Here is a 24923-nt window from a genome sequence, read left to right as displayed (position 1 = left end):
ACATCAGAAAAAGAGATGAGGTACAAGTTATTACAACTTCTTTATACCTCCTAATTTACATTACATTGGAAAACAATTACTATCAAGGAAACATACATACATTGAAAATACAACAATTATTACTGTCCAAATCAAAATCTGTTGCTAAACTTTATTAAGGGCTGCACGTTTGAAGATGTTTGAATTAAGGTCTACGGTAAGAAGATTTTCAAACAAAGTTGTATCCAAATTGATTTCAACATTCAAAGAATAGAAAGTTTGGATTATAATATTCCTTTCATTGGTGTAAATATAAGATTATGGAAAACAGAGAAAGACGTTTTCAAAACGAAAAACAATTTGTCACATCTTTATTGCTAAATATGACGATACTATACGGATTGCGTTTATACCAGAATGCATGTGAACATCAAATACGTATTAATAGGTATGGAAGCAATGATATATATTCCTGTTACTGAACATTCATGGAAAGCCTGTTGTACGTCTTCGTTAAAATGGATGAAAAACTTATATCGGTCGGTCATGGGAAAATTGTATTTTCTTACATATGAAACAATAGAAGGTGTATCAAAATCTATGCATACCAACACATAATATCGTTAGATTTGAAGATCACAGGTGTACACAAATTAAAAAGGCAAAGTCGATGTTAATGATTATCCATTGTACTTTTCAATATTTGCTGTATAAGTTTCTTGTATGGGTTCATTTGAATATGTGAATGCTCTGTGACAATATGGCGAAATGTTGCAAAGAGTTCAAAGGAGTACTAGTGTTACCAAGATAACGTTTACTCACCACGGTAAAATAATAACGACAGTACAACGTCATTACAAACACATGCATAGTATTTATTCTAAAGTTGTCATCTTCAAGTAGAAAAAACTAAAAACATCTGAGAAATATCAATTGCATTAAATGTAAAATCATTACGCTGGAGTGTCATGGACAAAACCTAGGCCTTTCCTTTCATACCTTTCGGTTCTTATGTGAACATCCAATTAAGGTAATCATTTTTCTCAAATAAATGCGCCTTGGAACAGCATTTTATAGCTGGACCTGAAGCAAAATGGAACGCCATATTTATCTTTCACATGCACAACGAGGCAGCGAGGTCTCTTGTACAGCTGCTGTGAAGTCAGCATATCGGGAGCTGGACGTGTTCATCACGTATTCACTAAAATGTAAAGAATTGGCAAATATAAAGAGGTTGCATAAACACTACTTTTGTATTGCAGAAATCACATATCATATAATGTGGACTCTAAACCAGTAGAGACTTATAAAACAAAAACACTATTGTATTAGTGTTATAGTATGGATATATTTAACCATCGAACTGTTGTTTAACAGTAATTATTGTCTAGGTGATATTATTACATGACTTTCTGCTCACATGATAGAATGATGAATTGGTTTAGAATTATGAATAAAAGAAACCCAAAAAACGAGTTTTAAAAATGTCACATTCAATGGAAACAACTTTAAGATTCCGCATATCATATAAATTCCTTTTGCAAAAAAATTAAAACTGCATTTTATTAGACAGACGCAAATTTTAGATTAGCGATGTTAGCATCATAATGTGTCTTTCATAACGTGATAATGCACACGTGTGGTCTCAATATTTTATTTTCTTAACTGAGTGTCATTACACCAATAGTAGTGTTATTTTGTTCTGTTATAACGACAGTTTGGTTGCAGCATCTTAAATAACAAGAACTTGATAAAACATTTCTGCAGAAAAGATTCGTCGTCAGTGTTACCTACCTTGTAGTCTGATTGTTTCACCAACACCGACACCATCGTGTACAACTTGTTATACGTGATATTTAACACTTGGTATTTGAGGCTGTTCAGTCCGTCAGTTTTATATCGCTTATTTGCTTTTTTAAGGAGACCAAATCTAGAAAAGATTTACATCAGATATAAAAAATGTAAATGGTGCTCATATGAATATACAGCATTTGGATATTAATTCTTTATTACAGACAAGTAATACTGCCTTCGGTTGTGTCTTTACGTAAAGGATAACAGATTGAATAAATTATGTGCAACGGAACAAACTGAGATTTGTATTGTATTTATGATCAGGTGTCTTGTAGTTTTGTCTTATTTTGTGTCTGTGATATTTTGTAGTTTGATTTTTTGTTGTCTGTAATGAGATAACTGGTGGTTTGTTTTGTAGTGTGTCTGTGATGATATATCTGGTGGTTTGTTTTGTAGTGTGTCTGTAATATTTTGTAGTTTGATTTTTGTTATGTCTGTGATGAGATATCTGATGAGATATCTTGTGGTTTGTTTTGTAGTGTGTCTGTGATGAGATATCTGGTGGTTTGTTTTGTAGTGTGTCTGTGATGAGATATCTGGTGGTTTGTTTTGTAGTGTGTCTGTGATGATATATCTGGTGGTTTGTTTTGTAGTGTGTCTGTGATGATATATCTGGTGGTTTGTTTTGTAGTGTGTCTGTAATGAGATAACTAATGGTTTGTTTTGTAGTGTGTCTGTGATGAGATATCTGGTGGTTTGTTTTGTAGTGTGTCTGTGATGAGATATCTGGTGGTTTGTTTTGTAGTGTGTCTGTGATGAGATATCTGGTGGTTTGTTTTGTAGTGTGTCTGTGATGAGATAACTGGTGGTTTGTTTTGTAGCGTGTATGTGATGAGATAACTGGTGGTTTGTTTTGTAGTGTGTCGGTGATGATATATCTGGTGGTTTGTTTTGTACTGTGTATGTAATCTGGTGGTTTGTTTTGTTGTGTGTCTGTGATGATATATCTGGTGGTTTGTTTTGTTGTGTGTTTGTGATGATATATCTGGTGGTTTGTTTTGTTGTGTGTCTGTGATGATATATCTGGTGGTTTGTTTTGTAGTGTGTCTGTGATGAGATATCTGGTGGTTTGTTTTGTAGTGTGTCTGTGATGAGATATCTGGTGGTTTGTTTTGTACTGTGTATGTAATCTGGTGGTTTGTTTTGTACTGTGTCTGTGATGAGATATCTGGTGGTTTGTTTTGTAGTGTGTCTGTGATGAGATATCTGGTGGTTTGTTTTGTAGTGTGTCTGTGATGATATATCTGGTGGTTTGTTTTGTAGTGTGTCTGTAATGAGATAACTGGTGGTTTGTTTTGTAGTGTGTCTGTGATGAGATATCTGGTGGTTTGTTTTGTAGTGTGTCTGTGATGAGATATCTGGTGGTTTGTTTTGTAGTGTGTCTGTGATGAGATATCTGGTGGTTTGTTTTGTAGTGTGTCTGTGATGAGATATCTGGTGGTTTGTTTTGTAGTGTGTCTGTGATGAGATATCTGGTGGTTTGTTTTGTAGTGTGTCTGTGATGAGATATCTGGTGGTTTGTTTTGTAGTGTGTCTGTGATGAGATATCTGGTGGTTTGTTTTGTAGTGTGTCTGTGATGATATATCTGGTGGTTTGTTTTGTAGTGTGTCGGTGATGATATATCTGGTGGTTTGTTTTGTACTGTGTATGTAATCTGGTGGTTTGTTTTGTAGTGTGTCTGTGATGAGATATCTGGTGGTTTGTTTTGTAGTGTGTCTGTGATGAGATATCTGGTGGTTTGTTTTGTAGTGTGTCTGTGATGAGATATCTGGTGGTTTGTTTTGTAGTGTGTCTGTGATGAGATATCTGGTGGTTTGATTTTTGTTATGTCTGTGATGAGATATCTGATGAGATATCTGGTGGTTTGTTTTGTAGTGTGTCTGTGATGATATATCTGGTGGTTTGTTTTGTAGTGTGTCTGTGATGAGATATCTGGTGGTTTGTTTTGTAGTGTGTCTGTGATGAGATATCTGGTGGTTTGTTTTGTTGTGTGTCTGTGATGATATATCTGGTGGTTTGTTTTGTAGTGTGTCTGTGATGATATATCTGGTGGTTTGTTTTGTAGTGTGTCTGTGATGAGATATCTGGTGGTTTGTTTTGTAGTGTGTCTGTGATGAGATATCTGGTGGTTTGTTTTGTAGTGTGTCTGTGATGAGATATCTGGTGGTTTGTTTTGTAGTGTGTCTGTGATGAGATATCTGGTGGTTTGTTTTGTAGTGTGTCTGTGATGAGATATCTGGTGGTTTGTTTTGTAGTGTGTCTGTGATGATATATCTGGTGGTTTGTTTTGTAGTGTGTCTGTGATGATATATCTGGTGGTTTGTTTTGTAGTGTGTCTGTGATGAGATATCTGGTGGTTTGTTTTGTAGTGTGTCTGTGATGAGATATCTGGTGGTTTGTTTTGTAGTGTGTCGGTGATGATATATCTGGTGGTTTGTTTTGTAGTGTGTATGTGATGAGATATCTGGTGGTTTGTTTTGTAGTGTGTCTGTGTGATGAGTGTGTCTGTGATATCTGGTGGTTTGTTTTGTAGTGTGTCTGTGATGTCTGTATCTGGTGGTTTGTTTTGTAGTGTGTCTGTGATGAGATATCTGGTGGTTTGTTTTGTAGTGTGTCTGTGATGATATATCTGTGGTTTGTGGTTTGTAGTGTGTCTGTGTGATATATCTGTGTGTCTGTGATGATATATCTGGTGGTTTGTTTTGTAGTGTGTCTGTGATGAAATTTCTGGTGGTTTGTTTTGTAGTGTGTCTGTGATGAGATATCTGTTGGTTTGTTTTGTAGTGTGTCTGTGATGAGATATCTGTGATGAGATATCTGGTGGTTTGTTTTGTAGTGTGTCTGTGATGAGATATCTGGTGGTTTGTTTTGTAGTGTGTCTGTGATGAGATATCTGGTGGTTTGTTTTGTAGTGTGTCTGTGATGAGATATCTGGTGGTTTGTTTTGTAGTGTGTCTGTGATGAGATATCTGGTGGTTTGTTTTGTAGTGTGTCTGTGATGAGATATCTGGTGGTTTGTTTTGTAGTGTGTCTGTGATGAGATATCTGGTGGTTTGTTTTGTAGTGTGTCTGTGATGAGATATCTGGTGGTTTGTTTTGTAGTGTGTCTGTGATGAGATATCTGGTGGTTTGTTTTGTAGTGTGTCTGTGATGAGATATCTGGTGGTTTGTTTTGTAGTGTGTCTGTGATGAGATATCTGGTGGTTTGTTTTGTAGTGTGTCTGTGATGAGATATCTGGTGGTTTGTTTTGTAGTGTGTCTGTGATGAGATATCTGGTGGTTTGTTTTGTAGTGTGTCTGTGTGTCTGTGATGATATATCTGGTGGTTTGTTTTGTAGTGTGTCTGTGATGATATATCTGGTGGTTTGTTTTGTAGTGTGTCTGTGATGAGATATCTGGTGGTTTGTTTTGTAGTGTGTCTGTGATGAGATATCTGGTGGTTTGTTTTGTAGTGTGTCTGTGATGAGATATCTGGTGGTTTGTTTTGTAGTGTGTCTGTAATGAGATATCTGGTGGTTTGTTTTGTAGTGTGTCGGTGATGAGATATCTGGTGGTTTGTTTTGTAGTGTGTCGGCGATGAGATATCTGGTGGTTTGTTTTGTAGTGTGTCGGCGATGAGATATCTGGTGGTTTGTTGTGTGTCTGTGATGAGATATCTGGTGGTTTGTTTTGTTGTGTGTCTGTGATGAGATATCTGGTGGTTTGTTTTGTAGTGTGTCTGTGATGATATATCTGGTGGTTTGTTTTGTAGTGTGTCTGTGATGAGATATCTGGTGGTTTGTTTTGTAGTGTGTCTGTGATGAGATATCTGGTGGTTTGTTTTGTAGTGTGTCTGTGATGAGATATCTGGTGGTTTGTTTTGTAGTGTGTCTGTGATGATATATCTGGTGGTTTGTTTTGTAGTGTGTCTGTGATGAGATATCTGGTGGTTTGTTTTGTAGTGTGTCTGTGATGAGATATCTGGTGGTTTGTTTTGTAGTGTGTCTGTGATGATATATCTGGTGGTTTGTTTTGTAGTGTGTCTGTGATGAGATATCTGGTGGTTTGTTTTGTGGTGTTTGTTTTGTAGTGTGTCTGTGATGAGATATCTGGTGGTTTGTTTTGTATGTGTCTGTGATGATATATCTGTGGTTTGTTTTGTAGTGTGTCTGTGATGAGATATCTGGTGGTTTGTTTTGTAGTGTGTCTGTGTGTGTCTGTGATGAGATATCTGGTGGTTTGTTTTGTACTGTGTATGTGTCTGTGATGAGATATCTGGTGGTTTGTTTTGTAGTGTGTCTGTGATGAGATATCTGGTGGTTTGTTTTGTAGTGTGTCTGTGATGAAATTTCTGGTGGTTTGTTTTGTACTGTGTATGTAATCTGGTGGTTTGTTTTGTAGTGTGTCTGTGATGAGATATCTGGTGGTTTGTTTTGTAGTGTGTCTGTGATGATATATCTGGTGGTTTGTTTTGTAGTGTGTCTGTAATGAGATATCTGGTGGTTTGTTTTGTAGTGTGTCTGTAATGAGATATCTGGTGGTTTGTTTTGTAGTGTGTCTGTGATGAGATATCTGGTGGTTTGTTTTGTAGTGTGTCTGTGATGAGATATCTGGTGGTTTGTTTTGTAGTGTGTCTGTGATGAGATATCTGGTGGTTTGTTTTGTAGTGTGTCTGTGATGAGATATCTGGTGGTTTGTTTTGTAGTGTGTCTGTGATGAGATATCTGGTGGTTTGTTTTGTAGTGTGTCTGTGATGATATATCTGGTGGTTTGTTTTGTAGTGTGTCTGTGATGAGATATCTGGTGGTTTGTTTTGTAGTGTGTCTGTGATGATATATCTGGTGGTTTGTTTTGTAGTGTGTCTGTGATGATATATCTGGTGGTTTGTTTTGTAGTGTGTCTGTGATGATATATCTGGTGGTTTGTTTTGTAGTGTGTCTGTGATGATATATCTGGTGGTTTGTTTTGTTTTGTGTTATATCTGTGATAAGATGCTTGGTAGTTTGTTTTTGTGCTATACTGCTTTCATGCTCATGTTTGATCATTCTGTATCTGGCAATATTCATTGAATACCTCTCCACAGTGTATCCTTCAGTACGTACTCTGTCAATATACCAACTATCATCTGTATACTGTTTTATAACAATTCAGAACACTTAAACTACCTTATAATAAAATTCCAAATTGCCATCGTTGGAAAAGAATTAAATGGTAGAAAGATGGTCATTCACAGGAGCTTGAGTGATCACTTTTCAACAATCTTCATTATCAGATAGTCATAGTATTTTGGTTACTATTCTCGCCCTCACCTTACGCTTAAGTCGTCATCCTCTCCTCCCCAACCAAAATATTTGTTCGAGAATCCGTTTATCCTAACAAAGACTTCTTTGGGTAATTGTGAGACTCCTCCAAACAGATTTTTGTAAGGAAGTCTGCAAGCAAAACAGTGTTAACTACAATGTCATACAAGCAGTGATTCAACATGTGAACTGTGTAACACGTTTTATTTCATGTTGTTTCTGGTGATGTGTTGAGGCATATCTTTAAAAGAATCCTGTTGTTTCTGGTGATGTTTCGAGGGAGATATTTAATAATACCTGTTGTTTGTGGTGATGTTTCGAGGAAGATATTTGATAATACCTGTTGTTTCTGGCGATGTTTCAAGGGATATTTTTTAAATTTCATGTTGTCTTTCGTAACGGATCAAGGAATATCGATAAACAATAAAGTGAATATGAAATAAAACCAGGACACTAAGGTCTTAAAATTTAACAACTAAGAACAGTAACACAATATACTACCAGGACTACTTCTAAAATAGAATTGGTCATCCAAATGAACTGATCAAATCTATGGTTTGGTCCTGTCTCTTTTTCAGTACCGTGAATTATAAAGTTAAGTTCAGAATTCTCCTAATCACATTATCTTAATGTATTTATATTTGTTTGGATAAACTTACATATGCATATGTTGATGCAATTTGTAAAATAATATCGGCTACAATACATGTTTATTTCTTTTATTGTAAAATGTTGCCGATTCTTTCACCTGTATTGGAATTTATCAATAGCAGCCGATAGATGGCGGGGCTGCTTGCCACATCCGTAGTGAATCCGGTCATCCTCCGGTATCAGGTCAACGTCATGGAAAACGAAACAATTGTAGTTGTTGATCTTCACAGACTCGGCGTAACCGATGTTCATCAACAAGGCCCGGTTAAACGTGCTGTTACCAGACTGTTATTGTAACAATCCAAATTATACCAATTATGTCAGGTAATGTTAAGGTAAGGACAGACGTTTAAATGTTTGTGTTCTATTTGTTGAAGGATAACAATGATTGCTGTATGTTATATGAAATGAAATAAACAAGACTTTATATCTAACCTGTCAGAATTAATGAATGAGGGTTTGACATTTACGTAGTAGAGTTATTCCAATGAAGGCAAGTTGAAAATACACGTGAATAATATATAGAAATGCAAATGAATTCATAGATACAGTAAATGCCTGTAATAAGTTGTGACATGTCGCAGTTTTGTTTTCGTCTTCAGCCTGGAGTCGAACAAGGGGTGATGAGATGCATTTTTCTACATATCATGTATCCCTCCATGTATATGTATCTTGCGCCCCTCATCGGTGCCGATAATTTGTACCCCATCTTTTTTTGTACATATAGACTGAAGTTAATGTCATTCAGATCTATATATTATATAACAACAGTGATTGATATTATGGTTGTATTTGAAATGTTCCTGACATTTAATAAATGACCATTTGACAACATTTCTTTTCTCTGCTGTTTTTTGTTTATAAGATATGTACAACAAACAACAAGCTGCAGTCTCTAAGCTGGGTTACCATGCTAACACAAATGAAATTATAGATACAGTAAATGCCTGTAATAAGTTGCGACATGTCGCAGTTTTGTCTTCGTCTTCAGCCTGGAGACGAATAATTAATAAAACTGCTTCACATCACTGTTCCATCCTACTATTATACAAAGTGATCCTAGCAGCCGAATTATTAATAAAACTGCTTCACATCACTGTACCATCCTACTACTTGATTTTTAACCAAAGGATAGATACAGAAAGCATTAACCTCATTGCTGAATTTCAATTTGGTATGACTTCCAAGAATTAAAATTTACCATGCGAAATAACACGTGCATCACAGAGCATTTTGTTTTCGGGAGATTCGTCGTTAATACCATGGATATGAAGGGTGGATGTCAAGAAGTCGAGTTTAGAAATTAAAAATTGACCAAAAACAAAAGATATCATATAGATTTGAATGTGAGCCCATGCTTGGTAGTTCATTACATATAATATAAAATAAGTCTTCAGATTCAGTTTCACCACTTTTATATTTACCTGTTCATGTAGGTTGAAAAAAGACCACCAACAGATAACCATTCCTACCTGCTATCAGCAAAGTAAACAACCCCCAGCTACCATCAAAGTAAACCACCCAAGCCATCAGCAAATTACACGAGAATAGCACAACACAGTCTCTTCACCAAGCTATCAGCACAGTTTACCCCCCTCCCCCAGCTATCGGCACATTTAACCACAACAAGCTAACAGTAAAACATTTAGCAACCCCAACTATCAGCACAGTAAATTATACAAAACTGCCACCACAGTTAACCATTCTCAGTTACAGCACAGTTAAGTAACCCCTGCTATCAGCATAGTCTACCATCTCAGCTATCGGCACGACTAACCATCCCAGCTATCAGTATATTTGTTGTCCCCAGTTATCAACGTAGTTAACCACCACAGCTATCAGCATAGTTAACCGTTCCATCTATCAGTACAGTAAACCACCCGAGCTATAAACACAGTTAACTACACCAAGCGATCAGCATAGTTAACCAGCCCTAGCTGCAGCACAGTTAACAACCCGCAGTTATTAGCAAAATTAACCATCCCCAGCTATCAGCACAGTTTATCACCATAGCTACCATCAGAGTTAACCATCCCTATTTATAAGCCAAGTTAACCATGCAGCGCTATCTCATAATAATGTTTATCAAGCCTATACCTATTGATTAACGTCGTTAAACATTACTGTAGTAACAATGAATAAACTGCATTCTGCTCCTTCAGAAAAAGAATTGGCATAGCCCATGGAGCGCTTTGAAATAAGTCATACAAATGGTTTATCAATATACCAATATACATTGTTCGTATTTTTTCGACAGCTTATGTGATTCTCTTCATTTGAAATGAAGAACCAATCTTAATGTTAATTGACGTATGTTTTAATGGATAAATGGCGAGCAGATCATATTCCTCCGGCATCTTTGGATTTATTCATCACGCCTACTCTAAAGACGATTTGTTTGAGAGAAAACCATTTTCCTTTTCTAGATCTGTGTAGTAATCATTGCTTTGTGAAGTATTTAAACATTGTATGATGGTACACTAAAATCACAACGAGAACAACAGATCAAATCTTACAACAGGAACGTTATTTGGAGACATAACACCATAGTTATATTTATAATAATATTACCTGCTCTATAACGTAAATTCCGTAGTGTATTTGCTGTCGTTGAAGAATGGGGTGGATGTTATAGAGAAAAGTCTTTAACTGTTGCTGTCTGTTCCTATATGGTATAATGACGGCCACTCTGTGATCACTTTGACACTCCAGAGGAGTATAACAGCCACCGGCAAGTAACCACGAGTATTCTTTTTCTATCTCTGGAAAGGATGGCGATCTCTTATAAGTAGCCAGTGGTCCAACTGTAAAGAGAAACGCGACTAACGATGGAGAGCATATTTCATCATACAGAGCTACTGGACTCGATTAAATACGTAAATGTATATCTAATACTGCAAAACACTAAATAAAAACTGAAATTTGAGGATTAGGCATAAAAAATCATGAAAAAGAATATCCTTATATTGCTTATCTGATATTTTTCATTTTAATCTGTTACTTAATTTGTCTTTAATTACTAAGTAAAAGAGCATTAAAACATTGAAACGCCATTTTATTGAGTTATTCCCCTTTGCAGTTGTTCGTTTTTTTACAATCGTGTTCAACAACAAAGTACTGATAATTTCCGCATTCATCTCAATGTCAAAGTCAATGTTGACAAGTAATAAACATGAAATTAATCAAACATTGCCACTAGTTGTTATAAGTTTTGATCCCAATGCGTTCAAACTACCGAACATACAACAAAATGACGTCCATTTCCTTAAGTTTGAGAGTTCTTTTTACTCATGTACTGTTTTAAAACAAGGACGAATTTATTTTAGTTAAGTATTTCTAAATAGTATACAAATATTGGGCACTCACTATTTATGTCTTATACGTGTGATTTACAAAGGTTTGTCTTACTAAGCCTACCGAATAGATTATAAATTATTCAATTACGGTACTGTTGCACCTTCCCGTCTAGATTTTGACTTTTCTTTCGATCACTTTAGATTTTCCTCAGTCGCCTACGATGCTTCGTGATAGCAGAACGAAACAGCTGTATGACGCTTTTAAATTGATTTTAAACCTAATGTATCTAAGTATCAATTTTAAAAAAAAGGTGTTATTCATTTGTTTATCTTTTGTACTATCTTATAATTATAAATAATGAGAAATAGAAAATAATATTATGAATTATGTATTATCAAGACATCAAGGACTAAACCTTCCGCTGATCTGAATCAACATTTCAATGATAATTTTATCTTTATTTTCATACAATAACTTAGTGTAATATTACAGCATTGGAACATAGTAACGACTATGTTTATTGCTCTGTTATTGATACTATGGGCAGTTGAAAAAGAAACAGTTCGGCATTCATACAGTATCATTAATTATAAGTAGCAGGTGCGTCAATACTACTGTGAATAATTTGTCATTGAATGATAAGTAGCAGGTGCGTCAATACTACTGTGAATAATTTGTTATTGAATGATAAGTAGCAGGTGTATCGATACTGCTGTGAATAAATTGTTATTGAAAGATAAGTAACAGGTGTATCGATACTACTGTGAATAAATTGTCATTGAATGATATGTAACATGTATGTCAATACTACTGTGAATAAATTGTTATTGAATGATAAGTAACAGGTGTATCGATACTACTGTGAATAAATTGTTATTGAATGATAAGTAACAGGTGTATCGATACTACTGTGAATAAATTGTCATTCTCCCCAATGATAACTCTAAAACAATATAAACCTTTTTCCCAAGAAAGCGAAATAGAGGATAGAAAAGGATTAGTTATTACATAGTGTCGGACAGTTTCATTTCAAATTACATTGACTGCTGCATTCAAATTTCCACCCTCTCAAAAATACAAATCGTAGGTATAAACAATACACGTAAATGTCCAGCTTCTACAACGTACGAGACATGATCACATCAAAGGGAATGCCGTATAGACAAGGTCGTGGGTACTTTTTACCGCAGTAAGCGTAGAATCAGCGATTTTGGCATAGATATAACAAAGTACCCATTAGAGACGAGAGCGTGTTACAACCGGACAAGGAAATAGCTAGATAGCCATGTCTACCTGTATTACTGAATTTGTCAGGTAATAACTTGGTTTACGCTTGATCAATCAAGCACTCATTGGAAAAAATCAAACATTTTTCTTCAAGGTAATATATGTGTGACTAAGAATTGTGGCTCATAGAATATATATATATATAAATGGATTGAGAGTCGGGTATTAGTTTCAAATCCCTATGGTCCGAGTCTGGGCAGCGGAGCAGTAAGTAGAAAACATACGACCTACCTAGTTTTGGCGGGTTCTCAGGACATTTGGCTAGCGAACTCTGGATGGTATCATTGGTTACGTCCGTCCTCATATATGAACTTCCATTGAATTGCACAGTTCCATTGAATCGTTGAACTATTTGTTCTATTTCATATGATATATTTCTACTATAAGTCAGCAAATTGCTCATTCTAGTGTGAATACCATGGTAACTGAAGCGTTCATACACCATGAAGAACACTAGATTTGAAGCCGTGAGGACAAGAACGGCAATTATGCCACTTTTAAATACGTAGCTTCGCGAACATCTACTATTTTCCGCCATTCCTCGAATTTCAAAATATTCCGCATCCGAATTTTCTGGAAAAAAAAGAAAGAGAGCATACCAGACATATAAGGCAAGAACAACTGTAACGTATACAGCATTTGTCGCGTATCACGTGGTAATTTTCATCAATTACTTAGTTTCTACGTACACACCGACAGATACCAACAGATGCAACCCAATTCAATGAACAGTGACAACTGTTGCCGTCATTTCGAGTCATACTATGTACAAATCAATTTTCGTTTTGTTTTTTTTTTTGTATTTTTTCATTACAATAGTGTCGTATTTCTGAAAGATAAAATACTGATGTGGTGATTTTGTTTATCTGAAAGCGAGACATATGTTTAGGAGTATGTCTTTGTGAACAGTTAACAGATGGTCAATTTCAATGACACAAACCAAACGTTTTGTCATTTTTTGTAGACCTTCATCATTGACATATTTAGGTAAAAGCTGTCTTTAAAACACGAATTAAAATATTTTTTTACAGTAAGTCTATTGGTATTGTAGACGGCAGGGAAGTCAATTTCGTCCATTCTGTTAATAATGGTACATTTTGCGAGAGGTACTGAAAACACTATCAATTTAACAATTAACATATCAGTTTATAGTCTATAGTACCAACTAAAATCTTCAATGATGAAAGCTTTTATCTACCATTTAGCAGTTATAAAATTGAAATTTGTGATGATCTAAAATTTGTTTTCAATATTTTGGAAGTGTACAAAGCTAGGACAGTTCATCAGGATCAATCATTTTGTTGAAAGATATGAGTCTACCGTGATAATACCTGCAAGGGTTAAGGAAACCCAGATGCTAAAGCTGACAAACCCTCTGCAAATTTCGGGAGCAGTTATGCCCTGACTAAATTAATGAAACATTCTTTATCCTTCTATAAAATAAAAACTCACAACAAATGTAAAATGAAAAAGTATCTCCATGTTATTAAACTTAGTTTGTATGTATTATTGTGCTTATTTTTTGTGTGACATGAAGATGGACGTAATTGATGCTCGTTAGCTTACCTGTTGTTTCAATTGCGAACACTGTGATAACGAAGTTCTATTATATATGTAGTGTAACACCCGGGATTACGAAGTTCTATTATATATGTAGTGTAACACTGAGATAACGAAGTTCTATTATATATGTAGTGTAACACCCGGGATTACGAAGTTCTATTATATATGTAGTGTAACACTGAGATAACGAAGTTCTATTATATATGTAGTGTAACACCCGGGATAACGAAGTTCTATTATATATGTAGTGTAACACTGGGATAACGAAGTTCTATTATATATGTAGTGTAACACCCGGGATTACGAAGTTCTATTATATATGTAGTGTAACACTGGGATAACGAAGTTCTATTATATATGTAGTGTAACACTGGGATAACGAAGTTCTATTATATATGTAGTGTAACACCCGGGATTACGAAGTTCTATTATATATGTAGTGTAACACTGGGATAACGAAGTTCTATTATATATGTAGTGTAACACTGAGATAACGAAGTTCTATTATATATGTAGTGTAACACCCGGGATTACGAAGTTCTATTATATATGTAGTGTAACACTGGGATAACGAAATTCTATTATATATGTTGTGTAACACTGAGATAACGAAGTTCTTTATGTGTTTTTTGCTTGTAAATAGATCAGATAATTAAAAAGATAAAATCAACACAGTAAGTAGTTCGTTTATGATTTCAGGCCTAGCGGCCATCTTCAGGCGATTGTTTTTAATGATTTTGTTACACCAAATTCCATGTCATTAAAAACTATCGCCTGAAGATGGCCGTTAGGCCTGAAATCGTTAGCGAAGTATTGATTTTTTTTATCTTTTAATGACATATATACTTATATATCTATGTCATATATATGAATATATATATTTGGGATACCTATTGTATTACAATACCTGGTACTCATTTGATAATTTGATAGCAGAGTCTTATAGCAATATCATTTTGAATACAATCACTTTGTGTTAATCAATAATTTGCACGTTGAAAATATTCAAGATTACCCCTGATACTTGAATATAGTGTTTTATTAGTAATAAAGCGAAACGTTTACCTTGTGATATCCTTGTGTGAAGGCTGTAAACGGTGCTGTGACATCCCCTGGTCAGCAGTCATTGGGTTTAGGAAAACATCACGTCACATGTTGTTTCATTTTCTCTCCAATATGGTATTTCGTCTACTTCCGGTTTTTGTCCAGGGAGAAATCCTAGATAAGGGTCAGTGTGTGACGTCTCTGGACGATAACGATGTTTGTCGAAACTCTTATATCAGGTAAAACCACTAGGTTTGTTATCAGTAAAGCCTGCTTACCTGTACCTGTAGAGACTTAATGGCGTTCAAACCTTCCTTAAAGCCATTAGCGCAATATCCTCGTGTAAAGGTAGAGTGCATTCGAGTTATTCACTTATATACTAAATTTACTAGGTTTTGGATGAGTTCACTTTTTTACAGAAAAAAACTTGAACCTGAAAATGCAATTTTTTCTTTACGAAGTATTTGTTTGTACGATGTTCGATGGTCTAGCTGAAGGCCTAAATATATGTGGATTTTTCTTCATGTTTCCCATTTTTCTTTATCTATTTATTTACAACTACATTCTTTATTCTAGTGTTAATGTCTCAGTGGTATTCAATATTCTATAACTTACTGACTATTGAATTGACATGTCTGCATACTTGTTTGTTATTGTATGGAGAAGATTTTGATAGGTTATGCCTTGTGTCCAATTCCTATTTTCACTACAAAGAGTAATGATATGTTAAAATAAAATCCATTCAGTTGTTGTGAAAATCATCACTTGATACAAGGATTTACCAAAGGCATCACTTATTCAATACAACTTTTCCACAACATTTGCTTGAGTTAATCAATTAATTAATCTTTTGTCGTTTGATGGGGTATCCTAAAGGGATTTCAAATCAAATTACATGTCGGAAGCTATGATATTTCGAGAAAATTATTAGACTAAATGATTAATTAACTGTTTCACAAGAAGTATGTTGAATTTTTTTAAATATATGAGAAATCATATCTTGTAGCATATAGTTTTACTCTTATACATGTGAAAACTAAAGCAATGCAGAATCATGATTACAAGAGTTGAAAGACGTCGTGCTTTGAGAGGAATAAGAAGACAGTTATAGATAAGAAAAGATGGAGGAAGGGACAGAGAAAGAATAATAAGGAATAATAAAGATTCATTTTCACCTTTGCCAACAGATGTATAGTTCTGAGTGGTATACATACATTTTAATCAGGTTCTTTAGGGCAGAAATGAACAACGTAGTTTGCAGACTTCTGGCGTAGTGTATATATAGTTTCAAGATCAGCATTACTAAGTTATCCACACTGTTTTTATCATATAAACCAAATGATAAATGTTTCCCAATGAAAGCAAATGGAATCAATAACACATCTAACAGACTCAACATTTGATTATAAAAAATGTACTTCTTCACAATCCCAAGGCGTGTGAACTTCAGTTTTATAATGGAAACGAAATGGACTATCAGCCAGACCTGTTTTATAAAAGTATGTGCTACTTATCAAAATGTGTTGATTAATTCTAAATTGAAGCCATTGTAACTCTGCCTCCATTTATCTTTGTCAAATTCAAATATGTCCTCCCATGTTTTCTTCTGGTAGATATGGAAGCGTTTGATTCCTTACGATTTATGTGACACTTTCTTTTATTGATATTTCCTTTTTGCCAGTGCAAGTATTAAATTAATGATTCTAATTGGATTTTTAGGCTAAACGTACTCAGTACGCATAGCCTATTGCGACGGCCTTTCAGACAAAATTTACCGATCCTGGCTTTCTCATTGGCTGAAATATCGAAAAGAGTTAGAGCCCTCTAGCGGCAATTTTCTGCTTAAATAATGCTGCGATTTTTCATATTACGTATAACTTTTACACATTTTGGCATTTTACGTAGGTTAACATATACTACAGGTTTTAATGGATTATTGTGAGATAACTGTATTCTTACTGATGTCGCCAGAACTGTAACAAGCCATTCTTCAAATACAGAGAATAACATTATCCTGAAAATGACTAGTAATCCTTACCGAGGTAAGATATCTTTAGTGTATGACACCACTTTGGTGGTGAATCGCAGGGACAGTGGTTTTGCTGTACATCACAAACTATGAACTGGTTTTCCAGTTATTTACATCAACGTTCATGGTTGATCGACATGACATATAACCCTATAGTGCGTTATTTATTGTTATATAGCTCCCTATACAAACACTCCACCCAGATGTCACAGTTGATAACTCCATAAAATACGTTTCGTTGTTATGTGTAACTCTGGAACAGTAGAGTGTTAGTTATTTAAAAAAAAAACCTCCATATCAATTGATATAACCAAGTGATTTTCAATATCGCATTATATTTCAACAGACCGGCAAGTCCTTGTACACATGTTTCTACGTGAATTGATTAAAACGTGAGTTGCATGTCCACTCGCGGTGTAAATGCCACCTGTAATCTAGCAGATTCTAGAAAAGACAAAAACACGTACAAGAAAGTCATAATTACTCAAATTCACCGACAGATGGATTAATCAATATACTAGCAGCTTTACATAGCTCTTACATAGCAAATTTGAATGTTCAGGAAACCTGATACCACCACATGTTAATCTATAATACTTATTTCATATTACAGTGATATCATCACGTGTTAATCTATAATACTTATTTCATATTACAGTGATATCATCACGTGTTAATCTGTAATACTTATTTCATATTACAGTGATATCATCACGTGTTAATCTGTAATACTTATTTCATATTACAGTGATATCATCACGTGTTAATCTATAATACTTATTTCATGTTACAGTGATATAATCACATGATAATCTGTAATACTTATTTCATATTACAGTGATATCATCACATGATAATCTGTAATACTTATTTCATGTTACAGTGATATCATCACGTGTTAATCTATAATACTTATTTCATGTTACAGTGATATCATCACGTGTTAATCTGTAATACTTATTTCATGTTACAGTGATATCATCACGTGATAATCTATAATACTTATTTCATGTTACAGTGATATCATCACGTGATAATCTATAATACTTATTTCATGTTACAGTGATATCATCACGTGATAATCTATAATACTTATTTCATGTTACAGTGATATCATCACGTGATAATCTATAATACTTATTTCATGTTACAGTGATATCATCACGTGATAATCTATAATACTTATTTCATGTTACAGTGATATCATCACGTGATAATCTATAATACTTATTTCATGTTACAGTGATATCATCACGTGATAATCTATAATACTTATTTCATGTTACAGTGATATCATCACGTGCTAATCTATAATACTTATTTCATGTTACAGTGATATCATCACGTGATAATCTATAATACTTATTTCATGTTACAGTGATATCATCACGTGATAATCTATAATACTTATTTCATGTTACAGTGATATCATCACGTGTTAATCTATAATACTTATTTCATATTACAGTGATATCATCACGTGTTAATCTATAATACTTATTTCATATTACAGTGATATCATCACGTGTTAATCTATAATACTTATTTCATATTACAGTGATATCATCACGTGTTAATCTGTAATACTTATTTCATATTACAGTGATATCATCACGTGTTAATCTGTAATACTTATTTCATATTACAGTGATATCATCACGTGTTAATCTGTAATACTTATTTCATATTACAGTGATATCATCACGTGTTAATCTGTAATACTTATTTCATGTTACAGTGATATCATCACGTGTTAATCTGTAATACTTATTTTATGTTACAGTGATATCATCACATGATAATCTGTAATACTTATTTCATATTACAGTGACATCATCACGTGTTAATCTATAATACTTATTTCATGTTACAGTGATATCATCACATGATAATCTGTAATACTTATTTCATATTACAGTGACATCATCACGTGTTAATCTATAATACTTATTTCATGCTACAATGTACCATCATTTACTTATCCAGTTACCTATTTATTTATTGATGTCTTAACATAATAATTTTTGTCCTGTCATTATCTGTTATAATGGATTTTCCGTTAAAAAGTCATATGACTTTATATATTTGTTATGGATATTTAAACACAAAATATTCCAAGAGGATAGCGAAAAAAATTGGTATATTGGATAACACATGTGCTAGTATCAGAGAGGAAACAAACACGGATTACAAGGGGGAAATCTGTGCTGGAGTTAAAAGACAATTGTGAGAAATAACGGTGAGTTGTACAATCTGTTTGAATTAGTTAAAATATGTAAAATACTAAAATCATTTTAGCTTTGCGGAACTAGTGGTATATTTTAACGTTTTGGTGAACAAGGACATAGTTTCTGTGGATTATTGATATGTTTCAATGAGAAAAGGAGAACGATGATTTATATTCTCCTCAGAACGAGATTTTAAAAAAACTATTGTGTAAACTGTTTGCAATATGTACAAAAAAGAAATCTTATCGCCATTCTTATTAATACTAATGTTCAATAATGAAATTTTATTCATTCATCTGTACAAAATGTATTATTAGCTTAATCATAACTAAATACATACATGGTAAGCTTTTGAGTACCTACATGTAATGTATAGACATTAAAGGATATTGGATTCGTCCCCTCAACATATATACAGGCCATACGGACCATGCATCTAGCACCCTAGCCATTTACAACTTAGAATCAAAACTTAGCAAATAGATATACATAAGTACTTGTCAAGTACGTTATACATGGACGAAAATACTCTAAAACTATTTTAATTGCGTCAAAGAAGCGGATTGCATAAATAATAAAGAGTCGGATTGTATCATCTGTTTGTCCTGATGGAACATCTGTTTATCTTATGTAGTCTACGGTTTCATTCAGGATTCATAAACATATGCAGTTTAAAATTTCACATCCTTATTACCCGTATAATTTACCGGGTGATGTCCCTCCACGTATGTATTCTTTCAATTGCTTTTACATATATATTAGATATGTGTGGATTCCATTAGGTCTCATTAACATGTGTACGGCCCAGATGTGTATGTAGTTACTTTCAGAAATCGGTTAACTATCAACAAAGAAATAAAGATAGAAAGATTTCTTTTTTTTTTTGGATATTTTTCCTTGAGAAAATTATAAATTCATTCTTAAAATGATCAAATCTAATGTGTCGTTTATTTGCCTAAATCTTAATATTAGTTTAGTCATCAGGGAGATTTGTGCTATTTCAACAGGATTCTTATCAGGTAGTCACGTATACCATACAAGAAGAAGTCCAATCTTCTAGAAACACATTCAACGATAACATTTAAAAACATTAAAAACAATTAAGAACGGAGAACCGAGCCTTGGGGAACTCCTACTTGAACAGGGTCAAAGGGTGAGGTATGACATTAAATTTGTACCCTCTGTTTTCTGTATTACAAATAGTAACCGAAGAAAGTCAAAGTCATCTATGTTCCCTTCCGGGAGAGCATTTCTCTTATTCTACACTGTGAAGGGAACCACTGTAAAGGGTACCTCTGTGAAGGGTACCTCTGTGAAGGGTACTACTGTGAAGGGTACCATTGTGAAGGGTACCTTTGTGAAGTGTACGACTGTGAAGGGTACCTCTGTGAGGGTACCTCTGTGAAGGGAACCACTGTAAAGGGTACCTCTGTGAGGGTACCACTGTGAAGGGTACCTCTGTGAAGGGAACCTTTGTGAGGGTACTACTGTGAAGGGTACTATTGTGAAGGGAACCTTTGTGAGGGTACTGCTGTGAAGGGTACCTCTGTGAGGGTACTACTGTGAAGGGTACTACTGTGAAGGGTATCTCTGTGAAGGGTACCACTGTGAAGTGTCCTCTGTGATGGGTAATACTGTCAGGGTACTACTGTGAAGGGAACCACTGGGAAGGGACTGTGAATGGTACCTTTCTGAAGGGAACCACTGTGAAGGGTACCTCTGTGAAGGGTACCACTGTGAAGGGTACCACTGTGAGGGTACTACTGTGAATGGAACCTCTGTGAGGGTACCACTGTGAAGGGTACCTCTGTGAAGGGTACCACTGTGAAGGTAACCTCTGTGAGGGTACATCTGTGAAGGGTACCACTGTGAAGGGTACCTCTGTGAAGGGTACTACTGTGAAGGGAACCTCTGTGAAGGGTACTACTGTGAAGGGTACTACTGTGACGCGTACCACTGTGAAGGGTACCACTGTGAAGGGTACCTCTATGAAGGATATTACTGTGAAGGGAACCTCTGTGAGGGTACTGCTGTGAAAGGAACCTCTGTGATGGTACTACTGTGAAGGGAACCTCTGTGAGGGTACTACTGTGAAGGGAACTTCTGTGATGGTACTGCTGTGAAGGGAACCTCTGTGATGGTACTACTGTGAAGGGAACCTATGTGAGGGTACTGCTGTGAAGGGTACCACTGTGAAGGGTACTACTGTGAAGGGTACCTCTGTGAAGGGTACCACTGTGAAGGGTACTACTGAGAAGGGTACCTCTGTAAAGGGAACCTTTGTGAGGTTACTACTGTGAAGGGTACCTCTGTGAAGGGTATCACTGTGAAGGTTACTACTGTGAAGGGTACCTCTGTGAATGGGAACCTTTGTGAGGGTACTACTGTGAAGGGTACCTCTGTGAAGGGTATCACTGTGAAGGTTACTACTGTGAAGGGTACCTCTGTGAATGGTACTACTGTGAGGGTACTGCTGTGAAGGGTACCACTGTGAAGGGTACCGCTGTGAAGGGTACCTCTGTGAAGGTTACCACTGTGAGGGGTACTACTGTGAGGGTACTACTGTGAAGGGTACCACTGTGAAGGGTACCGGTGTGAGGGTACTACTGTGAAGGGTACCACTGTGAAGGGTACCTCTGTGAAGGGTACCTCTGTGAAGGGTACTACTGTGAGGGTACTACTGTGAAGGGTACTACTGTGAAGGGTACCACTGTGAAGGGTACCGCTGTGAAGGGTACTACTGTGAAGGGTACCACTGTGAAGGGTGCCACTGTGAAGGGTACTACTGTGAAGGTTACTACTGTGAATTGTTCTACTATGAAGGGTACTACTGTGAAGGGTACCACTGTTACGGGTACCTCTGTGAGGGTACTACTGTGAAGGGAACCTCTGTGAGGGTACTGCTGTGAAGGGTACTATTGTGAAGGGTACCACTGTGAAGGGTACCACTGTGAAGAGTACCACTGTGAAGGGTACCATTGTGAAGGGTACCACTGTGAAGGGTACTACTGTGAAGGGTGCCACTGTGAAGGGTACCACTGTGAAGGGTACCTCTGTGAAGGGTACCACTTTGAAGGGTACCACTGTGAAGGGTACCTCTGTGAAGGGTACTACTGTGAAGGGTACTACTGTGAAGGGTACCACTGTGAAGGGTACTACTGTGAAGGGTAGTACTGTGAAGGGTACTACGGTGAAGGTTATCACTGTAAAGGGTACTTCTGTGAAGGGTACTACTGTGAAGGGTGCCAATGTGAAGGGAACCTCTGTGAAGGGTACTACTGTGAAAGGTACTACTGTGAAGGGTGCCACTGTGAAGGGTACTACTATAAAGGGTACCTCTGTGAAGGGCACCTCTGTGAAGGGTACTACTGTGAAGGGTACCACTGTGAAGGGTACCACTGTGAAGGGTACTACTGTGAAGGGTACCTCTGTGAAGGGTACCACTGTGAAGGGCACTACTGTGAAGAAAACTGAGACAAAAGGGCAATCCAGTTAAGTTTTCACTCAGGTAGAATTATGTTCGAAATATACAGACACATGTCATCAAACTATGCATTAATTAATATAAATCGGAAATATAACGAACTCATTAAGTCTATAATTTGTGTTTATTTACAAATATTGGATAGATAACGTATGCAAATGAAGTCAACGCTAGCCTGATAATCGTCTTCACATTGTATGCTTATTTATTATCACTAATTGATGTCAGCTACTATACAAAGTCTTAATAATTAACTCAAATAAGTATAAAATATATAAATATAAACTTCCTTCCTTCTTAACGTCCATTCGAGGAATGGCCCCTGGAAGTCCCGATAATGGCGAGAGTTTTACCACTGACCCACCCACCACCAGGTTGCTGCTTCACGTTTAAACACTAGCACTGCCATGTCTATGCAACATGATATAACTAAGGTCTGAATATTGCTGTTTTTTTCTTAAATTATAGCCAACTTTATCAAGAAATTGGTCGGAAATTATCTGATAATCATATTTATCAGTCTCCCAATATATGAGAGTTTGATAAGTGTAGGAGTTACCTCCCATGTAGCATGCTGGTGAGAAACATATGTAACTCATGAGTGTTGACAATTTACCACTTTCGTTTCCAAAGCCAAAACTATCAATCCAAAGGTATCTGTTTTGAATAATATTGACTAAATATTACGCTTCATTATCAATACCTTTTCATTGACGAGACTGTCAAGAAAAACCTTAAAACTTTACTTCTAAATGATTGATATATGCCTCTTCGCCTAGCATTCTGACCAGGAACTCCGGAATTCCATTGCCTCTAACAAATGAGCCAAAGGAGCTTGCTCCGTAATCTGAGCGGCAGAGATTTTTTAACGTAAAAACCAAACCGACCCGCTCTTTGCACGTATGTATCAGTCCTATTGTTTAGTTGACTGATCAGCTACGGTTTCGATGTCCTCAGGTTCCTACACTCGACGCCATTACCAGGATTCGTTGTATTATTTATCTGATAATCATATTTATCAGTCTCCCAATATATGAGAGTTTGATAAGTGTAGGAGTTACCTCCCATGTAGCATGCTGGTGAGAAACATATGTAACTCATGAGTGTTGACAATTTACCACTTTCGTTTCCAAAGCCAAAACTATCAATCCAAAGGTATCTGTTTTGAATAATATTGACTAAATATTACGCTTCATTATCAATACCTTTTCATTGACGAGACTGTCAAGAAAAACCTTAAAACTTTACTTCTAAATGATTGATATATGCCTCTTCGCCTAGCATTCTGACCAGGAACTCCGGAATTCCATTGCCTCTAACAAATGAGCCAAAGGAGCTTGCTCCGTAATCTGAGCGGCAGAGATTTTTTAACGTAAAAACCAAACCGACCCGCTCTTTGCACGTATGTATCAGTCCTATTGTTTAGTTGACTGATCAGCTACGGTTTCGATGTCCTCAGGTTCCTACACTCGACGCCATTACCAGGATTCGTTGTATTATTTTGGCTGATACTGTTTTCGTCAGGTTTCAAAGTCGGGGTCAATATAAGACTCTCGTAACTGATACCTGTATCCAACAGTTCCTTCGTCTATATTGTTCCTAAACATCCTGTTGATATGTCTGGTTTTAGTGATACCTTGTCTCGGTAATGTGTCTAATGAATCCCGCATGGAATACAAAAGATTTCTCCATATTTATAACTTTATTGATATCAAGGGAGGTAATTGGCAATTTTATACATCACGTGTAAAGATAGCGGGTTGTTAGCGAACTTGATTCTGTCCCGATACACATAAAGCAAAAACAAAAGCAAAAAACTGATTAGCTATCAGAACATCCTCCAGCATTGTACGTAAGTCCAACAAAATTATTCTTCCAGCATCCATCTACATTAAAACAATAACACTGGAAAGGAACGGAAAAACTGTTTCCAAATAAGAGCGTGTTGCTCGCCTTTCTCGCCTAGAATGTTTGTATTGAAAGCCAGGCTGTTTAAGTGTTGTCAAACATTGTTACAGTTTATATCATGTATAAAACATTGGCATCTTTTAAGAAGGGATTTCAACTGTAGTTCACGTAACTGTTACTGTTCTATATGTAATCAGTAACTGTTCTATATGTAATCAGTAACTGTTCTATATGTAATCAGTAACTGTTCTTTATGTTATCTGTAACTGTTCTTTATGTTACCTGTAACTGTTCTATATGTAATCAGTAACTGTTCTTT

The 24923-nt window shown here is 35.7% G+C and overlaps 2 protein-coding genes across 2 annotated transcripts; one reads left to right on the top strand and one right to left on the bottom strand.

Annotated features, from left to right (window-relative positions):
- Nucleotides 1–854: 854 nt before the first annotated feature.
- On the bottom strand, nt 855–12886 carry LOC132561338 (beta-1,4-N-acetylgalactosaminyltransferase bre-4-like). The gene is made up of 7 exons (XM_060226061.1): nt 12580–12886; nt 10336–10568; nt 7862–8049; nt 7123–7245; nt 6821–6916; nt 1774–1918; nt 855–872 (listed from the first exon to the last, which is right to left on the bottom strand). The coding sequence occupies exons 1-7, from the start codon at nt 12884–12886 to the stop codon at nt 855–857; spliced, it is 1110 nt and encodes a 369-aa protein (XP_060082044.1).
- A 4089-nt stretch (nt 12887–16975) lies between these two features.
- On the top strand, nt 16976–22708 carry LOC132561337 (secreted effector protein PipB2-like). Its single transcript, XM_060226060.1, has 2 exons — nt 16976–16997; nt 22095–22708. The coding sequence occupies exons 1-2, from the start codon at nt 16976–16978 to the stop codon at nt 22706–22708; spliced, it is 636 nt and encodes a 211-aa protein (XP_060082043.1).
- The last annotated feature ends 2215 nt before the right edge of the window (nt 22709–24923 follow it).

This window comes from Ylistrum balloti, unplaced genomic scaffold (genome assembly GCF_031769215.1).
Source record: "Ylistrum balloti isolate Yb309-2 unplaced genomic scaffold, AGI_CSIRO_Ybal_v1 Utg371194, whole genome shotgun sequence".
NCBI classification, from domain to species: Eukaryota; Metazoa; Mollusca; class Bivalvia; order Pectinida; family Pectinidae; genus Ylistrum; species Ylistrum balloti.
This window is presented reverse-complemented; position numbering and strand designations above follow the sequence as displayed.